The following is a 12,971-nucleotide window of genomic DNA, read 5'->3' as shown; positions in this document are numbered from 1 at the left end:
GGTCTATACAGTATGTAAAGTGTGGTCTATACAGTATGTGCAGTGTGGTATATACAGTATGTACAGTGTGGTATATACAGTATGTACAGTGTGGTATATACAGTATGTGCAGTGTGGTATATACAGTATGTACAGTGGGGTATACAGTATACGGTATGTGCAGTGTGGTATATACAGTATGTACAGTGTGGTATATACAGTATGTGCAGTGTGGTATATACAGTATGTACAGTGGGGTATACAGTATACGGTATGTGCAGTGTGGTATATACAGTATGTACAGTGTGGTATATACAGTATGTACAGTGTGGTCTATACAGTATGTACAGTGTGGTCTATACAGTATGTGCAGTGTGGTATATACAGTATGTGCAGTGTGGTATATACAGTATGTGCAGTGTGGTATATACAGTATGTGCAGTGTGGTATACAGTATACGGTATGTGCAGTGTGGTATATACAGTATGTACAGTGTGGTATATACAGTATGTACAGTGTGGTCTATACAGTATGTGCAGTGTGGTATATACAGTATGTGCAGTGTGGTATATACAGTATGTGCAGTGTGGTCTATACAGTATGTGCAGTGTGGTATATACAGTATGTGCAGTGTGGTCTATACAGTATGTACAGTGTGGTCTATACAGTATGTACAGTGTGGTCTATACAGTATGTACAGTGTGGTCTATACAGTATGTACAGTGGGGTATACAGTATACGGTATGTGCAGTGTGGTATATACAGTATGTACAGTGTGGTATATACAGTATGTACAGTGGGGTATATACAGTATGTGCAGTGTGGTATATACAGTATGTACAGTGGGGTATACAGTATGTGCAGTGTGGTATATACAGTATGTACAGTGGTATATACAGTATGTGCAGTGGGGTATATACAGTATGTGCAGTGTGGTATATACAGTATGTGCAGTGTGGTATATACAGTATGTACAGTGGGGTATACAGTATGTGCAGTGTGGTATATACAGTATGTACAGTGGGGTATACAGTATGGCTATATCTCTAAGACCACCATTGCTCGGAACCAGATTATTTTACAGACCTCTAATCACAGTGAGATTTTACCTGAAGAAGGTGACAAAGAACTGCACCAGGTCCATGATGGTGTTATGCTGTGAGAAGGCGATCTGAAATGTAAGAAGGAACTGGTCAGAACTCATCTCCAGCCTCACATGAGGTACATACAGTATGCTGGCTGGGTGAGATGGTGCATAACTACAAGAAATATTTGCTGGCTGGGTGAGATGGTGCATAGCTACAAGAAATATTTGCTGGCTGGGTGAGATGGTACACAGCTACAGAAAACATTTGCTGGCTGGGTGAGATGGTGCATAGCTACAAGAAATATTTGCTGGCTGGGTGAGATGGTACACAGCTATGGAAAACATTTGCTGGCTGGGTGAGATGGTGCACAGCTACAGAAAACATTTGCTGGCTGGGTGAGATGGTACACAGCTACAGAAAACATTTGCTGGCTGGGTGATATAGTGCACAGCTATGGACAACATTTGCTGGCTGGGTAAGTAAGAGAACAGCTACAGAAAACATTTGCTGGCTGGGTGAGATGGTACACAGCTACAGAAAACATTTGTTGGCTGGGTGAGATGGTGCACAGCTATGGAAAACATTTGGTGGCTGGGTGAGATGGTGCACAGCTATGGAAAACATTTGGTGGCTGGGTGAGATGGTGCACATCTACAGAAAACATTTGGTGGCTGGGTGAGATGGTGCACAGCTATGGAAAACATTTGGTGGCTGGGTGAGATGGTGCACAGCTATGGAAAACATTTGCTGGCTGGGTGAGATGGTACACCACTACAGAAAACATTTGCTGGCTGGGTGAGTAAGAGAACAGCTACAGAAAACATTTGCTGGCTGGGTGAGAAGCTGCACAGCTATGGAAAACATTTGCTGGCTGGGTGAGATGGTGCACAGCTACAGAAAACATTTGCTGGCTGGGTGAGATGGTGCACAGCTATGGAAAACATTTGCTGGCTGGGTGAGATGGTGCACAGCTATGGAAAACATTTGCTGGCTGGGTGAGATGGTACACCACTACAAAAAACATTTGCTGGCTGGGTGAGTAAGAGAACAGCTACAGAAAACATTTGCTGGCTGGGTGAGAAGGTGCACAGCTATGGAAAACATTTGCTGGCTGGGTGAGATGGTGCACAGCTACAGAAAACATTTGCTGGCTGGGTGAGAAGGTGCACAGCTATGGAAAACATTTGCTGGCCGGGTGAGAAGGTGCACAGCTACAGAAAACATTTGCTGGCTGGGTGAGAAGGTGCACAGCTATGGAAAACATTTGCTGGCTGGGTGAGATGGTGCACAGCTACAGAAAACATTTGCTGGCTGGGTGAGATGGTGCACAGCTATGGAAAACATTTGCTGGCCGGGTGAGAAGGTGCACAGCTACAGAAAACATTTGCTGGCCGGGTGAGATGGTGCACAGCTACAGAAAGCATTTGCTGGCTGGGTGAGAAGGTGCACAGCTACAGAAAACAGGTGGGGGGGGGGAGGAGGGGGAGAATGAAGCCTCCCTGTATGGTCCGGGCATGTAGCAATAACCGGACGGTCCGGACCACATGGAGAGGCTTACCCATGTCCCTGGTGATAGCAATCACAGGGACCCCCTTGACAAGACATCCCCAGGACCGAACACTACAAGCTCCGGACTGCAGATTTTGATGTCTGGTCCGAGGTCTTGTCCGGCTCCGGTCTTTACATAGTCCGTGCATGCACTAAGATGAGAGTCAGGACATGTGCGCTGGACCGGGAGCAGCCATTGCTCAGTGCACTGTGACCAGCCAGGGCCTGACTGCTGCTGCGGGAAATGACATTACACAGAGAGAGGGACTTGTATCCTGCGGAAATCTGCTCATTAGGCTAAGCAGCATTCTATATTATTACATTATTAATGTATCAGGTATAATGCTGGGACCTGTTCCCAGCTTCCTCTCCTGGCTGTAGGGATAATGGTGACATCCACAGTGGGGTCATTATCCTGCGTGTCGTTGAGTGCGGATGGGAATGACATTGTCACGCGGTCACACCGAGCCGGAGATGTATCCAACCATGAATAAAGGAAAAGTGGATACATTGCTCAGATCCACCAATCAGATAGGAGAAATTATTTATCTGTTATTCCATATGAAAGGATAGGCAGCACCTGATTGGTTGCTATGCACATCTTCACCTAGTACGACTTAACATGCAGGAATTGGCATCGGCACTGGTGGGTGTCAGTAGGAGAACCATCGGCTGCGACATTGGTATAGATCCTCCGCAGGGTACACCTGCAGCCTGTCTCTCCGAGTCACCATAATGGTACAGTACCTGGAGCTGCTTGTGTAACAGGCAGCAGGACCTGGCGGGGCGGATACAGGGTACACACAGACACACGCATGTAACAGGCAGCAGGACCTGGCGGGGCGGATACAGGGTACACACAGACACATGCGTGTAACAGGCAGCAGGACCTGGCGGGGCGGATACAGGGTACACACAGACACACGCATGTAACAGGCAGCATGACCTGGCGGGGCGGATACAGGGTACACACAGACACACGGGTGTAACAGGCAGCAGGACCTGCCAGGGCGTACACAGGGTACACACAGATACACACGTGTAACAGGCAGCAGGACCTGCCGGGGCGGAAACAGGGTACACACAGACACACGTGTGTAACAGGCAGCAGGACCTGCCAGGGCGGATACAGGGTACACACAGAAACACGCATGTAACAGGCAGCAAGACCTGCCGGGCGGATACAGGGTACACACAGACACACACGTGTAACAGGCACAAGGACCTGCCAGGGCGGATACAGGTTACAGAGTACACTCAGACACACGCGTGTAACAGGCACAAGGACCTGCCAGGGCGGATATAGGGTACACACAGACACACGCGTGTAACAGGCAGCACATGATATTACCGTGCAATGATTTCTACAAACAAACTTACAGTAGGGGGTGATTTAGGTTGGATTGCAAAAGCAAACTCCTTCTTTACTGGACAAAACCATGACTCTGCCTCCCAGTCTTGTTCACTCTACGTGTTTGCCCTGGTCACACATAGGGCACTGAGCTCGCTCTCTGCACAGACTCTGCACCCCCGTCTTGTTCACTCTACGTGTTTACCCTCGTCACATAAAGGGCACTGTGCTTGCTCTCTGCACAGACTCGGGACCCCGTCTTGTTCCCTTTGTGTGTTTGCCCTGGTGACACTTAGGGCATTGAGCTTGCTCTCTGCACAGACTCTGCACCCCTGTCTTGTTCCCTCTGTGTGTTTGCCCTGGTCACACATAGGGCACTGAGCTCGCTCTCCGCACAGACTCGACACCCCCGTCTTGTTCACTCTGCGTGTTTGCCCTGGTCACACATAGCGCACTGAGCTGGCTCTCCGCACAGATTCGGCACCCCCATCTTGTTCCCTCTGCGTGTTTGCCCTCGTCACAAATAGGGCCCTGAGCTCGCTCTCTGCACAGACTCTGCACCCCCCTCTTGTTCCCTCTGTGTGTTTGCCCTCGTCACACATAGGGCACTGAGCTCGCTCTCTGCAGAGACTCTGCACCCCCGTCTTGTTCCCTCAGCGTGTTTGCCCTCATCACACATAGGGCACTGAGCTCTCTCTCTGCACAGACTCTGCATCCCCATCTTGTTCCCTCTGTGTGTTTGCCCTCGTCACACATAGGGCACTGAGCTCGCTCTCTGCAGAGACTCTGCATCCCCGTCTTGTTCACTCTACGTGTTTGCCCTGGTCACACATAGGGCACTGAGCTCGCTCTCTGCACAGACTCTGCACCCCTGTCTTGTTCACTCTACGTGTTTGCCCTCGTCACACATGGGGCACTGTGCTTGCTCTCTGCACAGACTCGGAACCCCGTCTTGTTCCCTTTGTGTGTTTTCCCTGGTGACACATAGGGCATTGAGCTTGCTCTCTGCACAGACTCTGCACCCCCGTCTTGTTCCCTCTGTGTGTTTGCCCTGGTCACACATAGGGCACTGAGCTCGCTCTCCGCACAGACTCGGCACCCCCGTCTTGTTCACTCTGCGTGTTTGCCCTGGTGACACATAGCGCACTGAGCTCGCTCTCCGCACAGACTCTGCATCCCCGTCTTGTTCCCTCTGTGTGTTTGCCCTGGTCGCACATAGGGCACTGAGCTTGCTCTCCGCACAGACTCTGCACCCCCGTCTTGTTCCCTTTGTGTGTTTGCCCTGGTGACACATAGGGCACTGAGCTTGCTCTCTGCACAGACTCTGCACCCCCGTCTTGTTCCCTCTGTGTGTTTGCCCTGGTCACACATAGGGCACTGAGCTCGCTCTCCGCACAGACTCGGCACCCCCGTCTTGTTCACTCTGCGTGTTTGCCCTGGTGACACATAGCGCACTGAGCTGGCTCTCCGCACAGACTCTGCATCCCCGTCTTGTTCCCTCTGTGTGTTTGCCCTGGTCGCACATAGGGCACTGAGCTTGCTCTCCGCACAGACTCTGCACCCCCGTCTTGTTCCCTTTGTGTGTTTGCCCTGGTGACACATAGGGCACTGAGCTCGCTCTCCGCACAGACTCGGCACCCCCGTCTTGTTCACTCTGCGTGTTTGCCCTGGTGACACATAGCGCACTGAGCTGGCTCTCCGCACAGACTCTGCATCCCCGTCTTGTTCCCTCTGTGTGTTTGCCCTGGTCGCACATAGGGCACTGAGCTTGCTCTCTGCACAGACTCTGCACCCCCGTCTTGTTCCCTCTGTGTGTTTGCCCTGGTCACACATAGGGCACTGAGCTCGCTCTCCGCACAGACTCGGCACCCCCGTCTTGTTCACTCTGCGTGTTTGCCCTGGTGACACATAGCGCACTGAGCTGGCTCTCCGCACAGACTCTGCATCCCCGTCTTGTTCCCTCTGTGTGTTTGCCCTGGTCGCACATAGGGTACTGAGCTTGCTCTCCGCACAGACTCTGCACCCCCGTCTTGTTCCCTTTGTGTGTTTGCCCTGGTGACACATAGCGCACTGAGCTCGCTCTCCGCACAGACTCTGCATCCCCGTCTTGTTCCCTCTGCGTGTTTGCCCTGGTCACACATAGGGCACTGAGCTCGCTCTCCGCACAGACTCTGCACCCCCGTCTTGTTCCCTTTGTGTGTTTGCCCTGGTGACACATAGGGCACTGAGCTTGCTCTCCGCACAGACTCTGCACCCCCGTCTTGTTCCCTCTGTGTATTAGCCCTGGTCACACATAGGGCACAGAGCTCACTCTCTGCACAGACTCTGCACCCCGTATTGTTCCCTCTGTGTTTGCCCTGGTCACACATAGGGCACTGAGCTTGCTCTCCGCACAGACTCTGCACCCCGTCTTGTTCCATCTTTGTGTTTGCCCTGGTCACACATAGGGCACTGTATGATGTTAATGCCTGGAAGTATCAGCAGCTTAATGATACAGAAAATTCCTGCATTAAGCTGCGGTCATGTATCAGTCAGTAATGTCATTATCATTAGAAGGGAGGAAATGGGACTCACAGATTAATAGAAAATGACAAAGGTTAAAGCAGCGCATTGTCATTAGGGCCTACCATCCTGAGGACTGGAATATCCACGTATAGGTATAGGGCATGTATACCGGTGTGGGGGCGTGTATAGACCCGCGCAGTGTATGGGGAAGCAGAACAGTGGGATAGAGGAAGGACGTATTCACATGATCACACACACAGGGGTACAGGGGGGATTACAGAGATAGGGCTGCCGGGGTCTCATCCTTACACCTGCACCAGGTGATCACACACAGGGGTACAGGGGGGATTACAGAGATAGGGCTGCTGGGGTCTCATCCTTACACCTACACCAGGCGATCACACACAGGGGTACAGGGGGATTACAGACATAGGGCTGCTGGGTCTCATCCTTACACCTGCACCAGGTGATCACACACAGGGGTACAGGGGGATTACAGACATAGGGCTGCTGGGGTCTCATCCTTACACCTGCACCAGGTGATCACACACAGGGGTACAGGGGGATTACAGAGATAGGGCTGCCGGGGTCTCATCCTTACACCTGCACCAGGTGATCACACACAGGGGTACAGGGGGGATTACAGAGATAGGGCTGCTGGGGTCTCATCCTTACACCTGCACCAGGAGATCACACACAGGGGTACAGGGGAGATTACAGAGATAGGGCTGCTGGGGTCTCATCCTTACACCTGCACCAGGTGATCACACACAGGGGTACAGGGGGGATTACAGAGATAGGGTTGCTGGGGTCTCATCCTTACACCTGCACCAGGTGATCACACACAGGGGTACAGGGGAGATTACAGAGACAGGGCTGCTGGGTCTCATCCTTACACCTGCACCAGGTGATCACACACAGGGGTACAGGGGGGATTACAGAGATAGGGCTGCTGGGTCTCATCCTTACACCTGCACCAGGTGATCACACACAGGGGTACAGGGGGGATTACAGAGATAGGGCTGCTGGGGTCTCATCGTTACACCTGCACCAGGTGATCACACACAGGGGTACAGGGGGATTACAGAGATAGGGCTGCTGGGGTCTCATCCTTACACCTGCACCAGGTGATCACACACAGGGGTACAGGGGGATTACAGAGATAGGGCTGCTGGGGTCTCATCCTTACACCTGCACCAGGTAATCACACACAGGGGTACAGGGGGATTACAGACATAGGGCTGCTGGGGTCTCATCCTTACACCTGCACCAGGTGATCACACACAGGGGTACAGGGGGATTACAGACAAAGGGCTGCTGGGGTCTCATCCTTACACCTGCACCAGGTGACCACACACAGGGGTACAGGGGGGTTAGAGACATAGAGCTGCTGGGTCTCATCCTTACACCTGCACCAGGTGATCACACACAGGGGTACAGGGGGGATTACAGAGATAGGGCTGCTGGGTCTCATCCTTACACCTGCACCAGGTGATCACACACAGGGGTACAGGGGGATTACAGAGATAGGGCTGCTGGGGTCTCATCCTTACACCTGCACCAGGTGACCACACACAGGGGTACAGGGGGGATTACAAAGATAGGGCTGCTGGGGTCTCATCCTTACACCTGCACCAGGTGATCACACACAGGTATACAGGGGGGGTTACAGAGATAGGGCTGCTGGGGTCTCATCCTTATACCTGCACCAGGTGATCACACACAGGGGTACAGGGGGGATTACAGAGATAGGGCTGCTGGGGTCTCATCCTTACACCTGCACCAGGTGATCGCACACAGGGGTACAGGGGGGATTACAGAGATAGGGCTGCCGGGGTCTCATCCTTACACCTGCACCAGGTGATCACACACAGGGGTACAGGGGGGATTACAGAGATAGGGCTGCTGGGGTCTCATCCTTACACCTGCACCAGGAGATCACACACAGGGGTACAGGGGAGATTACAGAGATAGGGCTGCTGGGGTCTCATCCTTACACCTGCACCAGGTGATCACACACAGGGGTACAGGGGGGATTACAGAGATAGGGTTGCTGGGGTCTCATCCTTACACCTGCACCAGGTGATCACACACAGGGGTACAGGGGGGATTACAGAGATAGGGCTGCTGGGTCTCATCCTTACACCTGCACCAGGTGATCACACACAGGGGTACAGGGGGGATTACAGAGATAGGGCTGCTGGGTCTCATCCTTACACCTGCACCAGGTGATCACACACAGGGGTACAGGGGGGATTACAGAGATAGGGCTGCTGGGGTCTCATCGTTACACCTGCACCAGGTGATCACACACAGGGGTACAGGGGGATTACAGAGATAGGGCTGCTGGGGTCTCATCCTTACACCTGCACCAGGTGATCACACACAGGGGTACAGGGGGATTACAGAGATAGGGCTGCTGGGGTCTCATCCTTACACCTGCACCAGGTGATCACACACAGGGGTACAGGGGAGATTACAGAGATAGGGCTGCTGGGGTCTCATCCTTACACCTGCACCAGGTGACCACACACAGGGGTACAGGGGGATTACAGACATAGGGCTGCTGGGGTCTCATCCTTACACCTGCACCAGGTGATCACACACAGGGGTACAGGGGGATTACAGACAAAGGGCTGCTGGGGTCTCATCCTTACACCTGCACCAGGTGACCACACACAGGGGTACAGGGGGGTTAGAGACATAGGGCTGCTGGGTCTCATCCTTACACCTGCACCAGGTGATCACACACAGGGGTACAGGGGGGATTACAGAGATAGGGCTGCTGGGTCTCATCCTTACACCTGCACCAGGTGATCACACACAGGGGTACAGGGGGATTACAGAGATAGGGCTGCTGGGGTCTCATCCTTACACCTGCACCAGGTGACCACACACAGGGGTACAGGGGGGATTACAAAGATAGGGCTGCTGGGGTCTCATCCTTACACCTGCACCAGGTGATCACACACAGGTATACAGGGGGGGTTACAGAGATAGGGCTGCTGGGGTCTCATCCTTACACCTGCACCAGGTGATCACACACAGGGGTACAGGGGGGATTACAGAGATAGGGCTGCTGGGGTCTCATCCTTACACCTGCACCAGGTGATCGCACACAGGGGTACAGGGGGGATTACAGAGATAGGGCTGCCGGGGTCTCATCCTTACACCTGCACCAGGTGATCACACACAGGGGTACAGGGGGGATTACAGAGATAGGGCTGCTGGGGTCTCATCCTTACACCTGCACCAGGAGATCACACACAGGGGTACAGGGGAGATTACAGAGATAGGGCTGCTGGGGTCTCATCCTTACACCTGCACCAGGTGATCACACACAGGGGTACAGGGGGGATTACAGAGATAGGGTTGCTGGGGTCTCATCCTTACACCTGCACCAGGTGATCACACACAGGGGTACAGGGGAGATTACAGAGATAGGGCTGCTGGGTCTCATCCTTACACCTGCACCAGGTGATCACACACAGGGGTACAGGGGGGATTACAGAGATAGGGCTGCTGGGTCTCATCCTTACACCTGCACCAGGTGATCACACACAGGGGTACAGGGGGGATTACAGAGATAGGGCTGCTGGGGTCTCATCGTTACACCTGCACCAGGTGATCACACACAGGGGTACAGGGGGATTACAGAGATAGGGCTGCTGGGGTCTCATCCTTACACCTGCACCAGGTGATCACACACAGGGGTACAGGGGGATTACAGAGATAGGGCTGCTGGGGTCTCATCCTTACACCTGCACCAGGTGATCACACACAGGGGTACAGGGGGATTACAGACATAGGGCTGCTGGGGTCTCATCCTTACACCTGCACCAGGTGATCACACACAGGGGTACAGGGGGATTACAGACAAAGGGCTGCTGGGGTCTCATCCTTACACCTGCACCAGGTGACCACACACAGGGGTACAGGGGGGTTAGAGACATAGGGCTGCTGGGTCTCATCCTTACACCTGCACCAGGTGATCACACACAGGGGTACAGGGGGGATTACAGAGATAGGGCTGCTGGGTCTCATCCTTACACCTGCACCAGGTGATCACACACAGGGGTACAGGGGGATTACAGAGATAGGGCTGCTGGGGTCTCATCCTTACACCTGCACCAGGTGACCACACACAGGGGTACAGGGGGGATTACAAAGATAGGGCTGCTGGGGTCTCATCCTTACACCTGCACCAGGTGATCACACACAGGTATAAAGGGGGGGTTACAGAGATAGGGCTGCTGGGGTCTCATCCTTACACCTGCACCAGGTGATCACACACAGGGGTACAGGGGGGATTACAGAGATAGGGCTGCTGGGGTCTCATCCTTACACCTGCACCAGGTGATCGCACACAGGGGTACAGGGGGGATTACAGAGATAGGGCTGCTGGGGTCTCATCCTTACACCTGCACCAGGTGATCACACACAGGGGTACAGGGGGATTACAGACATAGGGCTGCTGGGGTCTCATCCTTACACCTGTACCAGGTGATCACACACAGGGGTACAGGGGGGATTACAGACATAGGGCTGCTGGGTCTCACCCTTACACCTGCACCAGGCGATCACACACAGGGGTACAGTGGGGATTACAGACATAGGGCTGCTGGGGTCTCATCCTTACACCTGCACCAGGTGATCACACACAGGGGTACAGGGAGGATTACAGAGATAGGGCTGCTGGGGTTTCATCCTTACACCTGCACCAGGTGACCACACACAGGGGTACAGGGGGGATTACAGAGATAGGGCTGCTGGGGTCTCATCCCTACACCTGCACCAGGTGATCACACACAGGGGTAAAGGGGGGGTTACAGAGATAGGGCTGCTGGGGTCTCATCCTTACACCTGCACCAGGTGATCACACACAGGGGTACAGGGGGGATTACAGACATAGGGCTGCTGGGGTCTCATCCTTACACCTGCACCAGGTGACCACACACAGGGGTACAGGGGGGATTACAGAGATAGGGCTGCTGGGGTCTCATCCTTACACCTGCACCAGGTGATAACACACAGGTGTACAGGGGGGATTACAGAGATAGGGCTGCTGGGTCTCATCCTTACACCTGCACCAGGAGATCACACACAGGGGTACAGGGGGGATTACAGAGATAGGGCTGCTGGGTCTCATCCCTACACCTGCACCAGGTGATTACACACAGGGGTACAGGGGGGATTACAGACATAGGGCTGCTGGGGTCTCATCCTTACACCTGCACCAGGTGATCACACACAGGGGTACAGGGTGGATTACAGAGATAGGGCTGCTGGGGTCTCATCCTTATACCTGCACCAGGTGATCACACACAGGGGTACAGGGGGGATTACAGAGATAGGGCTGCTGGGGTCTCATCCTTACACCTGCACCAGGTGATCACACACAGGGGTACAGGGGGGATTACAGAAATAGGGCTGCTGGGGTCTCATCCTTACACCTGCACCAGGTGATCACACACAGGGGTACAGGGGGGATTACAGAGATAGGGCTGCTGGGTCTCATCCTTACACCTGCACCAGGTGATCACACACAGGGGTACAGGGGGGATTACAGAGATAGGGCTGCTGGGGTCTCATCCTTACACCTGCACCAGGTGATCACACACAGGTGTACAGGGGGGATTACAGAGATAGGGCTGCTGGGGCCTCATCCTTACACCTGCACCAGGTGATCACACACAGGGGTACAGGGGGGATTACAGAGATAGGGCTGCTGGGGTCTCATCCTTACACCTGCACCAGGTGATCACACACAGGGGTACAGGGGGGATTACAGAGATAGGGCTGCTGGGGTCTCACCCTTACACCTGCACCAGGTGATCACACACAGGGGTACAGGGGGGTTACAGAGATAGGGCTGCTGGGGTCTCATCCTTACACCTGCACCAGGTGATCACACACAGGGGTACAGGGGGGATTACAGACATAGGGCTGCTGGGGTCTCATCCTTACACCTGCACCAGGTGATCACACACAGGGGTACAGGGGGGATTACAGAGATAGGGCTGCTGGGGTCTCATCCTTACACCTGCACCAGGTGATCACACACAGGGGTACAGGGGGATTACAGACATAGGGCTGCTGGGGTCTCATCCTTACACCTGTACCAGGTGATCACACACAGGGGTACAGGGGGGATTACAGACATAGGGCTGCTGGGGTCTCATCCTTACACCTGCACCAGGCGATCACACACAGGGGTACAGGGGGGATTACAGACATAGGGCTGCTGGGTCTCACCCTTACACCTGCACCAGGTGATCACACACAGGGGTACAGGGGGATTACAGACATAGGGCTGCTGGGGTCTCATCCTTACACCTGCACCAGGTGATCACACACAGGGGTACAGGGGGGTTACAGACATAGGGCTGCTGGGGTCTCATCCTTACACCTGTACCAGGTGATCACACACAGGTGTACAGGGGGGGTTACAGAGATAGGGCTGCTGGGGTCTCATCCTTACACCTGCACCAGGCGATCAC

The 12,971-nt window shown here is 53.7% G+C and overlaps 1 protein-coding gene across 1 annotated transcript in view; it reads right to left on the bottom strand.

Moving 5' to 3' along the window:
• Positions 1-12,971, bottom strand: part of ATRNL1 (attractin like 1) — a 656,009-nt gene that overhangs the window by 240,003 nt on the left and 403,035 nt on the right. Inside the window, exon 26 of the mRNA XM_083149894.1 lies at positions 1,089-1,150. Coding sequence (XP_083006020.1) covers positions 1,089-1,150 — 62 coding nt within the window. The remainder of the gene's footprint in view (positions 1-1,088; positions 1,151-12,971) is intronic.

The sequence above is a fragment of the Crinia signifera genome, chromosome 6 (assembly GCF_055691185.1).
Source record: "Crinia signifera chromosome 6, ASM5569118v1, whole genome shotgun sequence".
Lineage (NCBI taxonomy): Eukaryota > Metazoa > Chordata > Amphibia > Anura > Myobatrachidae > Crinia > Crinia signifera.
Note: the sequence above shows the minus strand (reverse complement) of the source record. Positions and strands in the feature narration are given on the sequence as shown.